At 46.0% G+C, this 14971-nt stretch overlaps 1 protein-coding gene across 2 annotated transcripts in view; it reads left to right on the top strand.

Moving 5' to 3' along the window:
• ANTXR1 (ANTXR cell adhesion molecule 1) overlaps nucleotides 1–14971 on the top strand; it is a 493093-nt gene that overhangs the window by 290982 nt on the left and 187140 nt on the right. For both annotated transcript variants that reach the window (XM_085636306.1, XM_085636307.1), the window contains exon 14: nucleotides 9371–9412. In XM_085636306.1, the coding sequence (XP_085492432.1) occupies nucleotides 9371–9412 (42 nt within the window). The remainder of the gene's footprint in view (nucleotides 1–9370; nucleotides 9413–14971) is intronic.

Here is a 14971-nt window from a genome sequence, read left to right as displayed (position 1 = left end):
CTGCACCCGCGATTATGCAACAGAAATGCACTCCAAAGAGACCATGGGGTAAAGGAAAAACTCTTTCCTTTCCCACCCAGTGCCTCTTTGCCCTCCCCAATCCCTCCAAAGAGGAAAACGCACCTCCTCTTCCGGACCACACTAGAACCAAATGGCTTCCAACAAGTTCCTGGCCTGCTCTGATGACGCTGGTGCGGCATGTGCTCCAACATCATCAGATCGTCGGGGCAGAGGGCAGGGAAGGCAGCACATCCCTTGTGTAGAATGTTGCAGGGCGGCACACAAGGAAAGCACCAGCTCTTCCCCTGTGGGTGAATAGTAGGATGACTTGGAGCCATCTTCAGCACACTCCCACCGGTGGTGAGAACAGCTCCAAGCCATCCTCAGCACCGAAGGGGTTAAGACTGTTGCCATACAATATGTGTCTTCCTGAATGAATGTTTGTTGCTATGTCACATTTACTTATTTGTTGGTTACCTCTTTTACAATTTAGAGAATGTCTTATTCATCAATTATGTGGTGATTTCAAAATATTTGTTTCACCTTTATCTCTCTTCACCCTTAACTCCTAAAACCACTGTATCGCCCTTTACCTATACCCACACATGAACCCTTAAGTCACTCACACCTCCCTTTACCTCTACCCACCCCTGATCCTTCAAGTCACCCTCACCTCCCTGTACCGCAACCCACTCCTAAGAAGTCAAGTCACCCTCACCTCCCTTTAGCTCTACTCACCTCTGAACCCTCAAGTCACCCTCACCTCCCTTGACCTCTACCCATGCTTGAACCCTCAAGTCACTCTCATCTCATTGTATCGATAACCACCCAATAACTCTCAAGTCACCCTCACTTTACCTTTACCTCTACCTACCCCTGAACCCTCAAGTCATCTTCAACCCCCTTTATCTCTACCCAAGCCTAAACCCTCAAGTCCCCCTCACCTCCCTTTACCTCCACCCATCCCTGGAATCTAAAGTCACCCTTGCCTCCCTTTACCTATATCCATACCCAAACCTAAAAAATTGCTTTTTGTTTGAATAACATAAAAAGTGTGCAATTTAAAGAAAAAGTACATGCCTGTATGTAGAGCAGAGTGGGTAAAGGTACAGATATATGTACATTTGTGGCACTTATCTGCATGGTAAAGACTGCATGCTACAGGCCCTGCATTCTAAAGGCTGCATGGTTAAAGCTATTTCCCCTCAGGTGGGACACCTCCCGCCCCTTCCGTAAACACTCTCCCGCCTTAAGCCTAGCACCCCTATATGTTTTGGGGGTAATGTCAGTTGTTTTTTGCCCTTCAGTATGTTAGATGGCACCGTCACCTCTTTGATAGATTGCCCCCTAAGTCCATTATGTGTGAGATAGGTTGCACTGTAGTTTTCTTTCAGATATGAGGGCTGTGGAAGAGGATTTGGGACATCAGCGGCAATCTGTGCTCTGTGAAAATCGCTCTCGAGTAACCAGCAATGATCTTGAAAGCCAGAGATAAAATATCAGCCAACATTTTTGTATCTGTTAGTCAAATACTGCAGAAGCTTTAGCTCTTACATCATGTCCTTGGAGGCTCTACGGTAACACAACAAAAGCTTTCTATTACAAAATGATTCATTAAATCTGGCTAGAATTAATATTCCGACCCGCCGAGGAGATAAGAAGAGAGAATAGACTCACAGGAAAGCGTCTATGTCATATGACAGGAAGCCCTGAAGGCAAAAGTTTGCATAACAGAAGCCCCTAGAGTGTAGCATAACATTGATTGCTGTCAGTGAGTTTGTCTGATGAAACAAAACAGAAAAACAAATAGAGCAACGGGTGTAGTCTGTGGAGTCCTGGTGGTGGGACCCCTTCAAATACTCAGGTTGCAGTCGCGCTGAGAATAGCAAGGCCGACACACCTTGTGGTTTCGACGTGTGAGGAGGAACTCGCTCCCCCGTCCACGCCCACCTTTTTATTTGCTCCTCCACTTCACTCTCGGGCCAAACCAAATGCACCCGGAGGGCAGGGTGATTGTAGGCACTACCCAGGTTATTGACCCTGATCCCCAATGAAGTTTCTTCGTACATGAGGACCAACACATTCCTTATCAACCATAACAAAGATAGAACAACATACCTAACAGACCGATAACAAACATCCCACCTATCATCACTCAAGCGCTGGTATGGTGAGAGTGTGCAGTCTTTTAGCCGAATTGATGGTACAGGATGCTTCCTTAAATGATATCTGGTGCGATTGCTCCGGCTCGCCTGAGTCACCTCTCTCAGTGGCTCTACACGGGGAACAATCAGCGACAGAGGTTGGTTGATCCCCGCAAGATGAGCAGGCCCGAGGTCGGCGGCAGTGGTGTTGAAGTTACTGTCCCCTCACGGTTATCGGCCCTCTGTTACCCAACTGTCCCCCTCATTCGCTATGGCCGTGGGCAAGCTTGAAAAACGAGATTTTCTGTCAATTTCTTCTCCATTCTGCCGTGCCATAACCACGGCACCCTGTGGTCTAACTACCACTCACAGGTGTTGCTTGAAAGGTAGTTGGGACTTACTGCCGGGTTACATACCCTTGACAAATACAAGGTCGCCTTCCTGAATGTCGACCACCTGAGCTATGTGGCCGTTTGGTTGGTGTTCCTCCGCCACTGTATTACCCGCTCGTCAACAATGGGCAGCGGGGCCAACTGTGGGTGGTGAAGAATGGTGTCAGTGACCACTGGATTCATAAGATCATGCCTGGAGGTCCACCTGGTGGTGGAATGTGGAGTCCGGCCATACTCTCGTAATAATGCATATATAGCCCATTCCAGGGGTTGGTGAATAGGATGAGCAATCCTGATGACTTTGTTTAGCATGAGCATGAATCGCTCTAATTCGCCAATAGTCTCCGGCTGATGTTCTAGGCTTGCAAGTATGCCCCGAAATCATGACTGTGAAACAGTGGGCCATAGCCAGTATGTAGTTCTTTCAGCAGCCCATGGGTCACAATCATTTTCCAGTTTCAGTGAAGTCTCATCAGCTATTTGGAAGGCTACAATCCCTACTTCCGGATATTTGGTGTAGTCATCTATCAGAACCATAGTGTAGTGCAGTGCCCATCTCGGAAGGAGACAAAAGCGAGGCTGGTGCATGTCCATGGTTGCTGGGGGCTGTCCTCTGTAATTATAGTGGCTGTTGGGTATTGGTTTCACTGATACCTGGCACCACTGGCATGACTGGACCATGGTTTTCACCATTTCCTCCATTAAGGGGAAACATACTTTACTCCTAAGATGATGTTTCGGTTTAACTACCTCTTCATTTCCTATGTGCGCTAGCTCCACTACTCATTCGGTGAGGCTGCCAGGGTCCTGTGTGCCCTGTGTTCCTTGGGTGCCACCCATTTTCTGGTCTGTATGGTGGTTAGGGCTAGCTGGAAGCAGTCATCCTTCTCAGTCTGTGCAGATCTTGTCGAGTGATAAAGGGAGAGGCAAGGACCGTTCCACTACATAGCTGACGTATTCTTCAGTGTCCTCTGCTTCCGCTACTTCCGCCAGTGTCGCTACTCTCGGGTGTCAGGAGAGGTATACCCTGACCGGTACTCCACTATCAGAATTCTCAGTATGAATGATACTACTGCATGGCGGATTTCTGAATTTTCCAGACACTTGCCTGGTGCGTTAGATGTAAGAATTTGCCCGCCCATGATACATAATGAGCTGGCACACTTTTGCCAAATATCCGAGGGAAGTAAAGTTTATTAGTCCATTCTAGAACTGTAAATTGCGATATACTATATCGATTTTATAATAGATGTTCTAATGGACACATTTTGCGCGGGGAAATGGTATGGAGACAGTGTCTCTCGCGCGTTTTTTGTTTTTTTCGATTTTAATTATTTTAATGTAATTGTGTAATTAGCAGTTCTTTATTATTTATATGCATAATGATGTATTTAATTGACTGTGGAGGTCAAATATGAATGCATGTGCTTTTATGGTTTTTAAAACAAAACTAAATATAGATATTACTACTACTACTACTACTACTCCACTTGGCAATCATAGTCTTGGAGCTGGAGTATCCATTTCTCTATGTGGGGCAGTGGCTTAGAGGATGTGCCTCTTTATAGCGGGCCTGTGGTTACAACAAAAGGATGCCCATAGACGTAGAGGTGAACATACTGGCATGTCTAATGAATGGCCACTGCCTCCTTTTCAATTTGGGTGTGCCATTGTTCTGTCAGGGATTTGCTGGCTTGTGTAACTGGGGCCCACTCTCTGCAGGGTTGCTGTTGCATGAGGACTGCTCCTTCCCACGTCAAACTGGTGTCCACTGCATGGGCTGTGGGTTCAAAGGGTGAAAGTAAGCCAGCATGGTATCTGCTGACAGGGTATCTTTTTTTTCCTAAAAAGCCTTGGCTTGATCAACACCTCATGTGTACGTAGTTGTGGTTTTAACGAGCTCCCTTAAGTACTGTGTCAGGTTAGTCAAATCTGGTATGAAGTGACCACAGTAATTGTCCATGCCCAGGAATCCTCTCAATGCCGAGACATTGGATGGTGCAGGGGCTTCTTTTATACTTTTCACTTTGGGGGGATCCGGTGTAACACCATCGGTGGAGAACGTGTATCCAAAGAAGCTAATCCATAGTTTCAGAATTTCACATTTTTCTTGGTGCAAAGTGAGCCCTGCCACTCTGATTCTTTGTAAAAACACTCAGAGCTGTTTGTGGTGCTCTTGAACTGTGGTGGCATACACAAGGATGTCATCACTGACATTGACAATGCTGGATAGCCTGGCTAGCATCTCTCGAATAGCGTTCTGAAAAACCTCTGCCGCACTGGAGATGCCGAAGTTTAGGTGGCGGTAGGGGAGGAAAAATTGCGATGTGCCTCGACTCGGGGTGCCAAGTTAGCTGATGGTCCCTGGTCGGAGGTCAAACATGGAGAACCAACTTGCACTGCTCAACTATTTAAGAAGTCGTCAATGGTGGGAGTGAGGTAACGTTCCAGAGAATGGTGACAGTTTGTAGCCTCATGTCTACACAGCTGTGGACTTCTTCAGACTGTTCTGGTTTCTTGGTCACAACAATTAGAGACACCCATAGGGTAGGACCAGTGACTCTCTTAATGATCCCTGCCTTCTCAAGTTTGTCTAGTTTGGCTTCCACCTTAGGCCATGGGTGGAACGCTCTCCTACAATGGTGCTTGGCCACAGGTTGTATGGACTTCTCAATGTGTAACTTCACTACTTTGTTCTTCATGCAGTCTGTCCCTTCACACAGGCTCAAGAACTCAGCCAGGATGTGGACGAGTTCTTCGGTGTATCTCCCAAACGCTCATTTGACCAGTTCTTGGGCATCTGCCGTGCTGCTGCTCAGGCGCATGCCCCGGCTTCCTTTAGCTACATATACGGTGGTGTCTACCCAAGCGGTGCCATGTGAGATCTGGACTTTGAAACTTCCTAGCGTGGGTAGAGGTCTGCTCTGTCCCTACGTAAACACATGGATCTGGGCCTGACTCAGTGGAGGTGGAGTGGGCAGGGAGTTGTATAGGTCTGCCGACATGATGCTGATGGAGGTGCATTTGTCTATAGCTGCTGTCCCGGGATCAGTTCTTACTTTTAGACGGCATAGAGCTTCGTCTGCAAGTGGCGGTGGTGTCACAACTGCGAACATGGAGTGTAACGTTTGCTCCATGGTTTCATCGACTATGTCTTCTATTTCTTCTGAGCCTTCGATGACGGTCTTCACTGTGTTTTTGGTCTTCATTCTCTTTGATGACCTACAGACTTTGGTAAAGCGGTTGTACTTTCTGCATACAGTAAATTCTTTTCCACTTACTGGGCAGTCGGTTGGCCGGTGGGTGTGCCTCCCCCCCACCCCCTGCAGTACCCACAAGCTCTGATTGCTTCAGGAGTTCTTTTAGGTTTCTCGAGTGACTTCTTTAGTTGGAACGCACTCACCGGTTCTATCTTGACCGTTCTGTGAAGTGCCATCTCCAAATGCGAGGCTCTTGCCTTCAAGAGCTCTTTTGACCCACCCATTGTAAGGATGTCTTGCTGGGACTTTCCAGACTCTTGGAGAATGTTCTCTCTCAACTTTGCCAATGAGCACCCTTGGATGATCTGAACCTGTATTTCTTCTTGCTCATCACTGAACCCACAGATTCTGGCTAGTTCTCTCAGCCAACTGTAGAAGCTGTTGAGGAATTAATCTGCCTCTTGGCAAGCTTGTCGGAATATAAACAGTTTTTAGTCCTGGTGCCATGGGCTCAAATTGGGCGTTGAGGGCTGTGACCAGAGTGCTGTAAGATTTGGGCATTGCCTCTTTGAGCGTTTTGTATCTCGTGTGAATTCCTTTTCCACCTAGATTAGGCAAGAGCATTCTTTTCCTCTTCTCTTTCACTTCAGTAGCCTCAAAGTACAGCTCTATACGCTTGACCCAGTCCTTCCATTTTGCCGCTTGCGTAGATGGCGCTACTTCGATGAGGATGGACTCAAATGCAGGTACCCCTGCCATGGTGGGGTGGTGAACGATCTTGCACTAATGCTTCTATCACTCATCACTCTAGGGTGCAACGGTATTCTGGCGCTGCAGGTAGCCAGCACTCTTGGGTTGCTGATGCCGGGGACTGGTGCATACTTCTTCTTCAGGGCCAGTGGCGAGGCACACCCAGCTGAGCAGGTAGGCACCTATGCAGCTACACAATACAACTCCTATGTGGAGGTTACACAGGACTTTGGACGGGGCTCCCAGCTGGTGTATATGCTGTCCGGTAGGTACTCAGTTGGGTGGGTGTCAATCTCGTAGCAGGGACCCATGTCAGGGCTGCACTGCCTCACCCCTTCTGCAGCATGACCACCACTAGTGCAAGAGATGCTGGGTGTCTGCCACACACGGGGCTTCACTGGACAGGAACTATAGTTCAAGCTGGTTCTTCTAGCGTCTTCAGCCTCTTGCTTTCCCTGCAGCACGAGCACGGCAGCTCATATGAAGACGAGCGGCCACCACAGTCGGGTAGAAGAGTCTGCGCCGTACCAAACTGAAAGGCCGCGCATGCTTTAGCCACCTTCATCGCCAATGTAAAGTCGTGGTAGTAGGACCCCTTTAACTACTCAGGCCACAGTTGCCCTGCACATAACGAGGCCAACACACCTTGTACTTTCGATGAGTGGCGCGGAACTGGCCTCTCTGTCCATGCCAGGCCGGGTTACAGGAATTTTTATGTGGGTGGGCCAAGGGTGCATTTTGGAGGGCCAAAGCGGGCCCAATTTATAACAATTCTGAAGGTAGACTACATGCCCTATTATTAGTGTTCAGCAACTAAACAGCAGCTCATGCTGCCGTTCACAGGGGGGGGCAGCACGTAAAAGTCTAGAGGGTTGCAAGCGGCCCCCAGGCCGTACTTTGAATATTACTGCCCTACAGTTACACGGGGAGATCGATTCACCAAAATGCCAGGTATAGCGGAAATGACATCACACATCCTTGACCTTAATGACATCACAAGAAGTAACATCATATGACCTTTGGCCCTCAATCTTCCTACGAAGTGATGTCACATGACCTTGACCCTTATAACATCACAATAATTGACATCGCTTAAGTTATAAAAGCCATAATAAAACATGACTAATACAATAACAGAATGTTGAAAAATGTCTGTTTCAGATACCACTTGTTTTAGGGTGCTGACGCCATATGAAAGGAGATCATTAATCATATTTCATAGTTTTACATGAAAAATTATGTGTTCATCTGAAGAGGATAATTCCATATTTATTCTTAGCTAATGGTCGGACAGTTATGGTTCCCTTGTGGTTGTTTATGCAATGAGGCTTGCACTGCCACTATGGGGATAATATAATGTACGCCACATCCTACAGTATATTACTGTGTGCATCATACACACACTAAAATACATAAACACCTTCAGAATCCACATACAGAAACAGCCGGGTCTGGTGGACCAATGCGTCCACTGTAGGGGCCTGTGTTCGATCTCATGGTCACCACTTTAAATCCTAGTAGGTCCACTCAGCCTTTCATCCTTCTGAAGTCAATAAAATGACTACCATTGAGTTGGGTAACAATAAACATCTGTTATTCAGTGCCAAGATACCCTTGGGTGAACATGAATTTTGCAAATACACCTGTTATGTTAGATAATTGAGGTGCAAAAGGACGCTCACAGCTCTGGGCTTTAGTCCCACTGCACCTGCCGCATCATTGGCAGGTAACACCCCGCCCACACTCCCCCGTACACACCGCCTAACAGCAGCTTGCCTCCGACATGAGGTAGGGTTGCCACATTGCCGTTTTCTTCCGACATGAATATTTTAATGTCTCAGCCAGTGTAAAAATAGAGAAAATCACCCAAAGTCAGTATTTGACCAGTTTACAGTGCATACTTAGAACAGCATTTATAAAACCAATGCACTTTAAAATGTGTTCTAGAGGTTCCTTAATTACACCTGACTAGGGTTGCCACCTGGCCGTTTTTTTACTGGCACCACCACCGGTATTTTAATGCCCCAGCAGGTACAAAAATTAGCAAAACCACCTAAAGCAAGAATTTTTAGCCCTTATCTGTACCAAACAGCAAATATAAATGGAAAACACTTTTAAATGGATTCTAGAGCTGCAAAGATTCCTGACTAATAAATATAGTATAACTAGTTGGAAAAGTCATGGTACAAATGTATACATACGATTTTATTCATAGTTCTATTTAGTATCATGTCCATGCCTATACATACGCTTAAAACTACAACAAATAGCAGGTATGTTCTTTTGGAAAGGTGACACTGCTACCCCAGATTGATCATTAATGTAAACAAAGTGGAAAAGCCTCACAATGATTGGTCGTCCCAAGGCCTCTTCCGCCAACTGGGAGGACCATAGGTCATAGTTGGGTGGGCCTGGCCCACCCACTAGAACCGGGCCTGGTCCACGCCCATCTTTTTAAATGATCCACCACGTCACTCGCAGGCCAAACCAAATGCGCACGGAGGGCAGGGTGATCATAGACGCTACCCAGGTAATAGACCCCGCACTACCCAGGTAATTGACCCCGCTCCCCAATGACATGTCCTCGTACACAAGGAACACTACAGTGTCTAACTATACTAAACATTTTAGTGGTATTCACATATTTTGTCTATACAACATACAATATGCAAGTAGAGCAGTGTTTACAGTTTGTGCATCACTGAACTCAACACACAATACACATAACTCAGCGTTTGCGGTGTGTGCCCCTGGCTGCATACATTTATACAATACAAACACTGTAAAGAAAAAAATATGTTTTCAATTGCCATGCTTTTCTGTTCAGCAGTGAAAAGAATTGACTGTTTTGAAGATTAAACTTATGATTGTTTCATTTTTCTAGGTGATCAAACCACCGCCGCCACCCCCCGAGGAGGAGAGTGAGGTAAGAGCATGCAGCTCAGGCCACTCCTAGGCTGCTCTCTCTGGTCCTCCAACATCCTCTCACTGACTAGGGCCCAAATTGTATAGTTAAGCTATGTTTCTGTGTTATCTTTGTACAGTTAACGAGTAATGACCTGCAGAATGTGAATTAATGGCACGGACACTGCACTCTAAGGGGCAGATTTATGTTTCCTGGCGCATCCCTGCAAATCAGCAGGGATGCGCCAGGAAAGATGCGGCACGCAAGTTTACCCTTGCGCCACCACAGATGCGCCGCATTTACAATGCAGCGCATCGTGGCGCAAGGATAAACAGATGCGTGACGCATCTGATGGCATAAGGGCGGCGCATTGCTGGAGTCGTGTTGCAAGCACGACGCAACTCCAGCAATGCTCAGGGGCTGCCCATACCTAACATGCTGCGTAATGCCTTACGCCTGCTTCAAGCAGGCGCAGGGTTTTGACGCAGCAGCGTCGGAAAAGTGACTCAGTGAAATCTTGTAGATTTCACTGCGTCACTTTTCCGAGGCTTTTTCCGACGGAACGCCCACCCTGACGCAGGTTTAATGTAGCGCAGGGCTTTACAACGTGACGCATCTCCCTAGATGCGTCACGTTGTAAATAAGGCGCAACATGGCGCATGGTTTACGCCGCCGCTGCGTCACAGAAGTGACACAACGGCGGCGTAAATGTCTCGCAAAGGGCTTGTAAATCTGCCCCTAAACATATTATTGTATAATGACCACAAGTTTACAGTCCTGACTTTGTGATATGCAACTAGTACAGATTTAGGGCTATGCAGTTGTTGATTGTCACATGTGTGAAGAGATATCACAGTCCTAAGTGGTATGCAACATGAATTCATTTTATTTGTTTTTTTTGCGTAGCACTTATGACAACAACAGCCACTCAGTGCGCTAGAAGGTTGGTATACAGAGAGAGGCAAGGGGATTCTTTTAGAACAAGCATGCATGGATGCTCTCTGTATTGGTTGAAGACTGGCAAAGCAATTTGCTAAACTGCATTCCAAATGATTTTGATACAGGAGAGATTTCAGTACTTTCTGGATTGCCACCAGTTATGCTTCAAGGTATGATAAGGCATGTTATGAATATTTAAATAGCGTTTACTATCCCTGACGAGGCACTGAAGCACTTTGTGGACGGGAAGCCTACTACGCCATTGGAGTTCAATGTTAGGGAATTAAGGCGTAAATTAGAATTTCTCAGACAGGGTACACTGTCGCAAATGCAACAGAGTTCTCTGACCACTGAACCTTCTGTCCGCCCACCTCATTTAGATAGGGATGGACCTTAAGAACTCGCTTGATGGAATACTTCCTCCAACAGCCCAATGGATTAAGGACAGTTCGGGTGGAGGAAGCGCCATAGACCATCCATCATTTTTAGGGTGGACAGTGTAATGCCGTTTTTCCCTCTTCTTCCCTGCCAGGAAACACCTGGCAGTGAGAGGCAGAAAAACATCCAAATGACCCACAAACTATGGGAGAATGTTCGGAGGGTATGGAGGTCATTAGTTTTTTGTTTTTCAACAGCAAACTCCCACTTTGGAAGTTTGTTTTTTAAAAACTAAAAACGTTTGACATTTTTGAAGGACATCTGTCGTGGCTGACGGCACTGTCAGTCAAACATATCCTACAGTGATAGGAGCCACCATGTTTTCAGTTCCTGTCAATGTACAGAGGGATGTCGATGGCTCTGGTGGGCGGAGGTTCTTCAGGATGGTGGAGCGAATGTCCTTTGCTATCTCAACAGAGTAAACTCTGTCTGCCAAACTCTCAATCTACCCATTAGTCATGCATAACGGTTGCAGTTTTTTATCCTGTTTTCAAGTCGTGTTATGCATTTTGTAATAGGCATTTCATGCAAATACATTGTGCAATTTCTTATATATGGAAGATATTGTATTTGGAGTTAGGGAGCTTCTTCACAGCATTAGGAGTTATGAAGTGGTACTAGAGAGTTCAATATGAAAGGCCCTTGCATGTGTATCACACTGGGCAGGTGGCGAGCCTGGTTGCTGGTGGAAGCTGCACTTTGTCGTCTAGCTGGCAAGTAGTGTACCATCAACTTGAACAGTTTGTGGGACGTCTGGCGATAGAAGGCCCTATGAGCGATGCCAAGGGCTTTGAATTTGCCTGCTTGCTTTGAAGAGACAGCAGGTCTCTCTAGATGAATTGGCCATGTTTCAAGAGGAGGATGTGGGGACAGTGCTAGGACTTTGTTATATCAAACTATGTCCACAGCTGTATAATATATGATATCCACATATTGGCAATTGGTGATATAAGTATCCACGGTTTAAGGGCAATTTGAAATAGGAAATCCACATGTGTAGGGTTGCATCATAATCGATATCCTCGAGTAAAGGGCTTGGTGATATGTTCTATGCACTAGTGTAGAACTGAAAGCTAAGTTGTATTCACAGGAACAGGGCTCTATAATATGCAATATGTACAAATACAGATCTACGTGATTTTCTGATATCCGCAAGTGCATAGGTAGGTGTTGTGGTATCCCCAAGTGTACGACTATGTGGCTTGCTACATTAACAAATGTAGCGTGTGGTGATGTGCTATTTCCCATGGAGAGAACTAGGTGATATGTAATAGGCTCATGCTTACAAGTATACAGTATATGTACATTTAGAGTTATTTGGTATGTAAAATCTTTACGTTTCGTACTATGTGAATTCCAGCATTCCCAAACTAGAAGTTCAGAAAATAATGCTTACTATGTTACCATTACCTTAAACCTAAAAGTTACCTACCTTATTTTTGTTTCAAATTAAGCAGTTTCACGTCTGCCAGGATGTTTCTTGATAGATAGATACATTGTTATGTTATGTTATGTTATGCAGATTTGTAGAGCGCACTGTCACCCACCTGGGAGGGTATCCTGGCGCTGAGGGTGGGTAACGCCCGTCAGGTAAATGTAGCCTACATGGGGCCTGTTAAGAGGCGCAACTAGAGCCAAATTTCGGGGGGGGGGGGTTACTAAAAATTTCGGGGGGGCTGATTCTTCCAGCAATATGCAGACTGGAGATGCAGGGGCTCTAAGAAGGGGTGAAAACAGAAACAAAGCCTCGTTAGTAAGTAAATGATCTTTTAAAGACCTGTGAAGTACTCGAGTGTGTCTGTGTGTGTGCCCGGTAAGCTGTCTCAGCCGGGCTGACACACACGACAGGGGGGGGGGGGGTGAGAAGCCCTTTGAGCCCAATGTGCGTTGTGCGCCTGGGCCTGTTTACAAGTGTCCCGTATAATTCAAGTCATGTACAATAACTCCTGTTACCGCACATAGCATTATGAGTTGTGGGGATTTTATCATACCCGATAAATTCCACATGTGATAACATCTTCATCCCTGGGGTTTGGCAAGTCAAATCTGCATACTTTACAGAGGCCTCACATGGAGTGCAATGTCCAGTTCTAGAGCTTGCATCTTGAACATGATGCCCAGTTTTAGAGGCCATATTTGAAGTATTCCGTTCAGTTCCACAAGTCATATCTGAAGTAGCGTGTCTATATCTAAACGCCTCATCTCGAGTCTTGTGTTATGGTTTGGCGGCCTTATCTGGAGCTCTCTTTTAAGTTCCGGTGGCCCATTATGAAATACTGTTTCTGAAAACTATTTCTGAAATACTGTGCAAAGCATCATTTAGGAACCCCTGGGTAGTTCACTGCCTTTTATAGGAGAGGGCTGCCCCTTTACACCACACACTTCTGCAACACCAAAAATTAAAATTCCTTCCCCCCTAAAACTTATATCAATTGCTTTGTATGTCCAGCTACAAAAGTGGCAGCTGTTTTAACGTATTCCACTTTGTCTTGGATGTCATTATAGTAATCCTCATCTGTATACCTGCCTTTCAAATTTTGACAGTGGTGTGGTACCAGAATATCACTGTTGGTATATTGCATGACATGCATATTGTATCCTAAACATCAACCGTTTGGAACTAATAATAGAACATCGACATCGAATTGGTTAATATTTTCGTAATCAATATTTAGAATACAAAATTTATGTCAGATAGTAAAGCACTTGCTAATCCTATGCTTAAAGACTATGCTTGAAATTGGTAAAAGGCTTTGTCAGGCAGTAGCCATGTTTTATAGAAATAAGTATTCGGGATCAGGCATGATAGCAACTGCAACAGTCATATTCTGGAGCATAACATATTTAGGGGAATATTTATCATTATTTCATGCAATGCAGCAAGCCACTTTGCTGCTCTGTGCTGCGTGAAAGGAAGAGGGCAGGAATGCACCATCTGTTCCAAGATATGGTACACTCCTACTCTCTGCCTTCTGCCTAGCACCAATGCAGGCACCCTTGCACCATGGTGCATGGCTGCCTGCAGTGCAGACAGGAATGTTTACCATCGTCTCAGGCGTTTTCCTCTTTCTACATGCGATGGGGAATGCAAGGCTGCCTTGTGTGTCTTGGTGAATATCATTCTAGCTTTGCATCGCTCTTGCGGTATCTTGCATGGCGCAAGGGCGACGCTAAACTTTAATAAATGTTGCCCTTAGTATTGTGAATTGGTAGTGGTCGGTGGAGGCCGAATAAAGATGGAGAAAGACATATAGACTGATGGATGGTGAAAAGGTTTTGGAATGAAAAGGGTAAGATCCTGCTCCATCAGTTGTAACAATGAGTAGATAACTGGTCCAGTAAGAAGGACTTTGATTAAAGCATACAATACAAATAAGTACCTTAATGAGTGGGAAAGAGATTAATCATACTAGCCTCACCTGTGAAGCGGGAGAATTTGGGACATATCAGTGGCTCCTAGAGGTCAATCCCAGGCCCAACTTTCCTTCCTATGGGGCATATTATCAAGCACGGCGTTAACATTATCGCCGCTTTAGCGTCAGAAAACTGCCGCTAAAGTGGCGATAATGGGCTTGATAATATGCCGCAGAGAATTCCAATAGAAGCCCATGTTGACACCAGAACATGGGCTTCTATGGGAATTCTCAAGGGCATATTATCAAGCCCATTATCGCCGCTTTAGCGATAATTTTAACGCCGTTTCTTGATAATATGCCCCTATGTGAGAATACCATGCAACTGACTTTATCCCTGCCCTCCAAACAGAACTGAGCCTAATAAGTGACTTTCTGAGCCTCACTCCTGTCGATCAGGCAGTCCTAACTGTGAAATGCAACTGACTCTTGCTGAACCCTACCGGCCTCTCAGAGGATCCAGAATAACGGGAGGTCTCCTGGTGCCCCTGTGGACCAGTCTGCCTCCAGCATGGACTCTTCCTTCTGCCCTGGGAAGATACTGTAGTGGTTTGAGTAATGTTCGCCTCTTGGTGAATAAATCCTGAAACGAGGGCCAGTAAAGTCAAATATGTGCACCCTAGCCCCTTCTGAGCAGCCTGCCCTCAGAATGGTCGCCCAGCCCTCCTTGTGAGTAGTCATTCACAGCTGTTTCCAAGATGAAGCAATCTGACTGTATCAGGGAAAACACACACTTCTCGGTGCGACTGCACCCCCCCCTCCCATTCCCCCCCATCAGTTCTGGAAAACA

The sequence above is a fragment of the Triturus cristatus genome, chromosome 11, assembly GCF_964204655.1.
Source record: "Triturus cristatus chromosome 11, aTriCri1.1, whole genome shotgun sequence".
NCBI classification, from domain to species: Eukaryota; Metazoa; Chordata; class Amphibia; order Caudata; family Salamandridae; genus Triturus; species Triturus cristatus.
The sequence above is the reverse complement of the archived record's forward strand: the minus strand, read 5'-3'. Positions and strand labels throughout refer to the sequence as shown.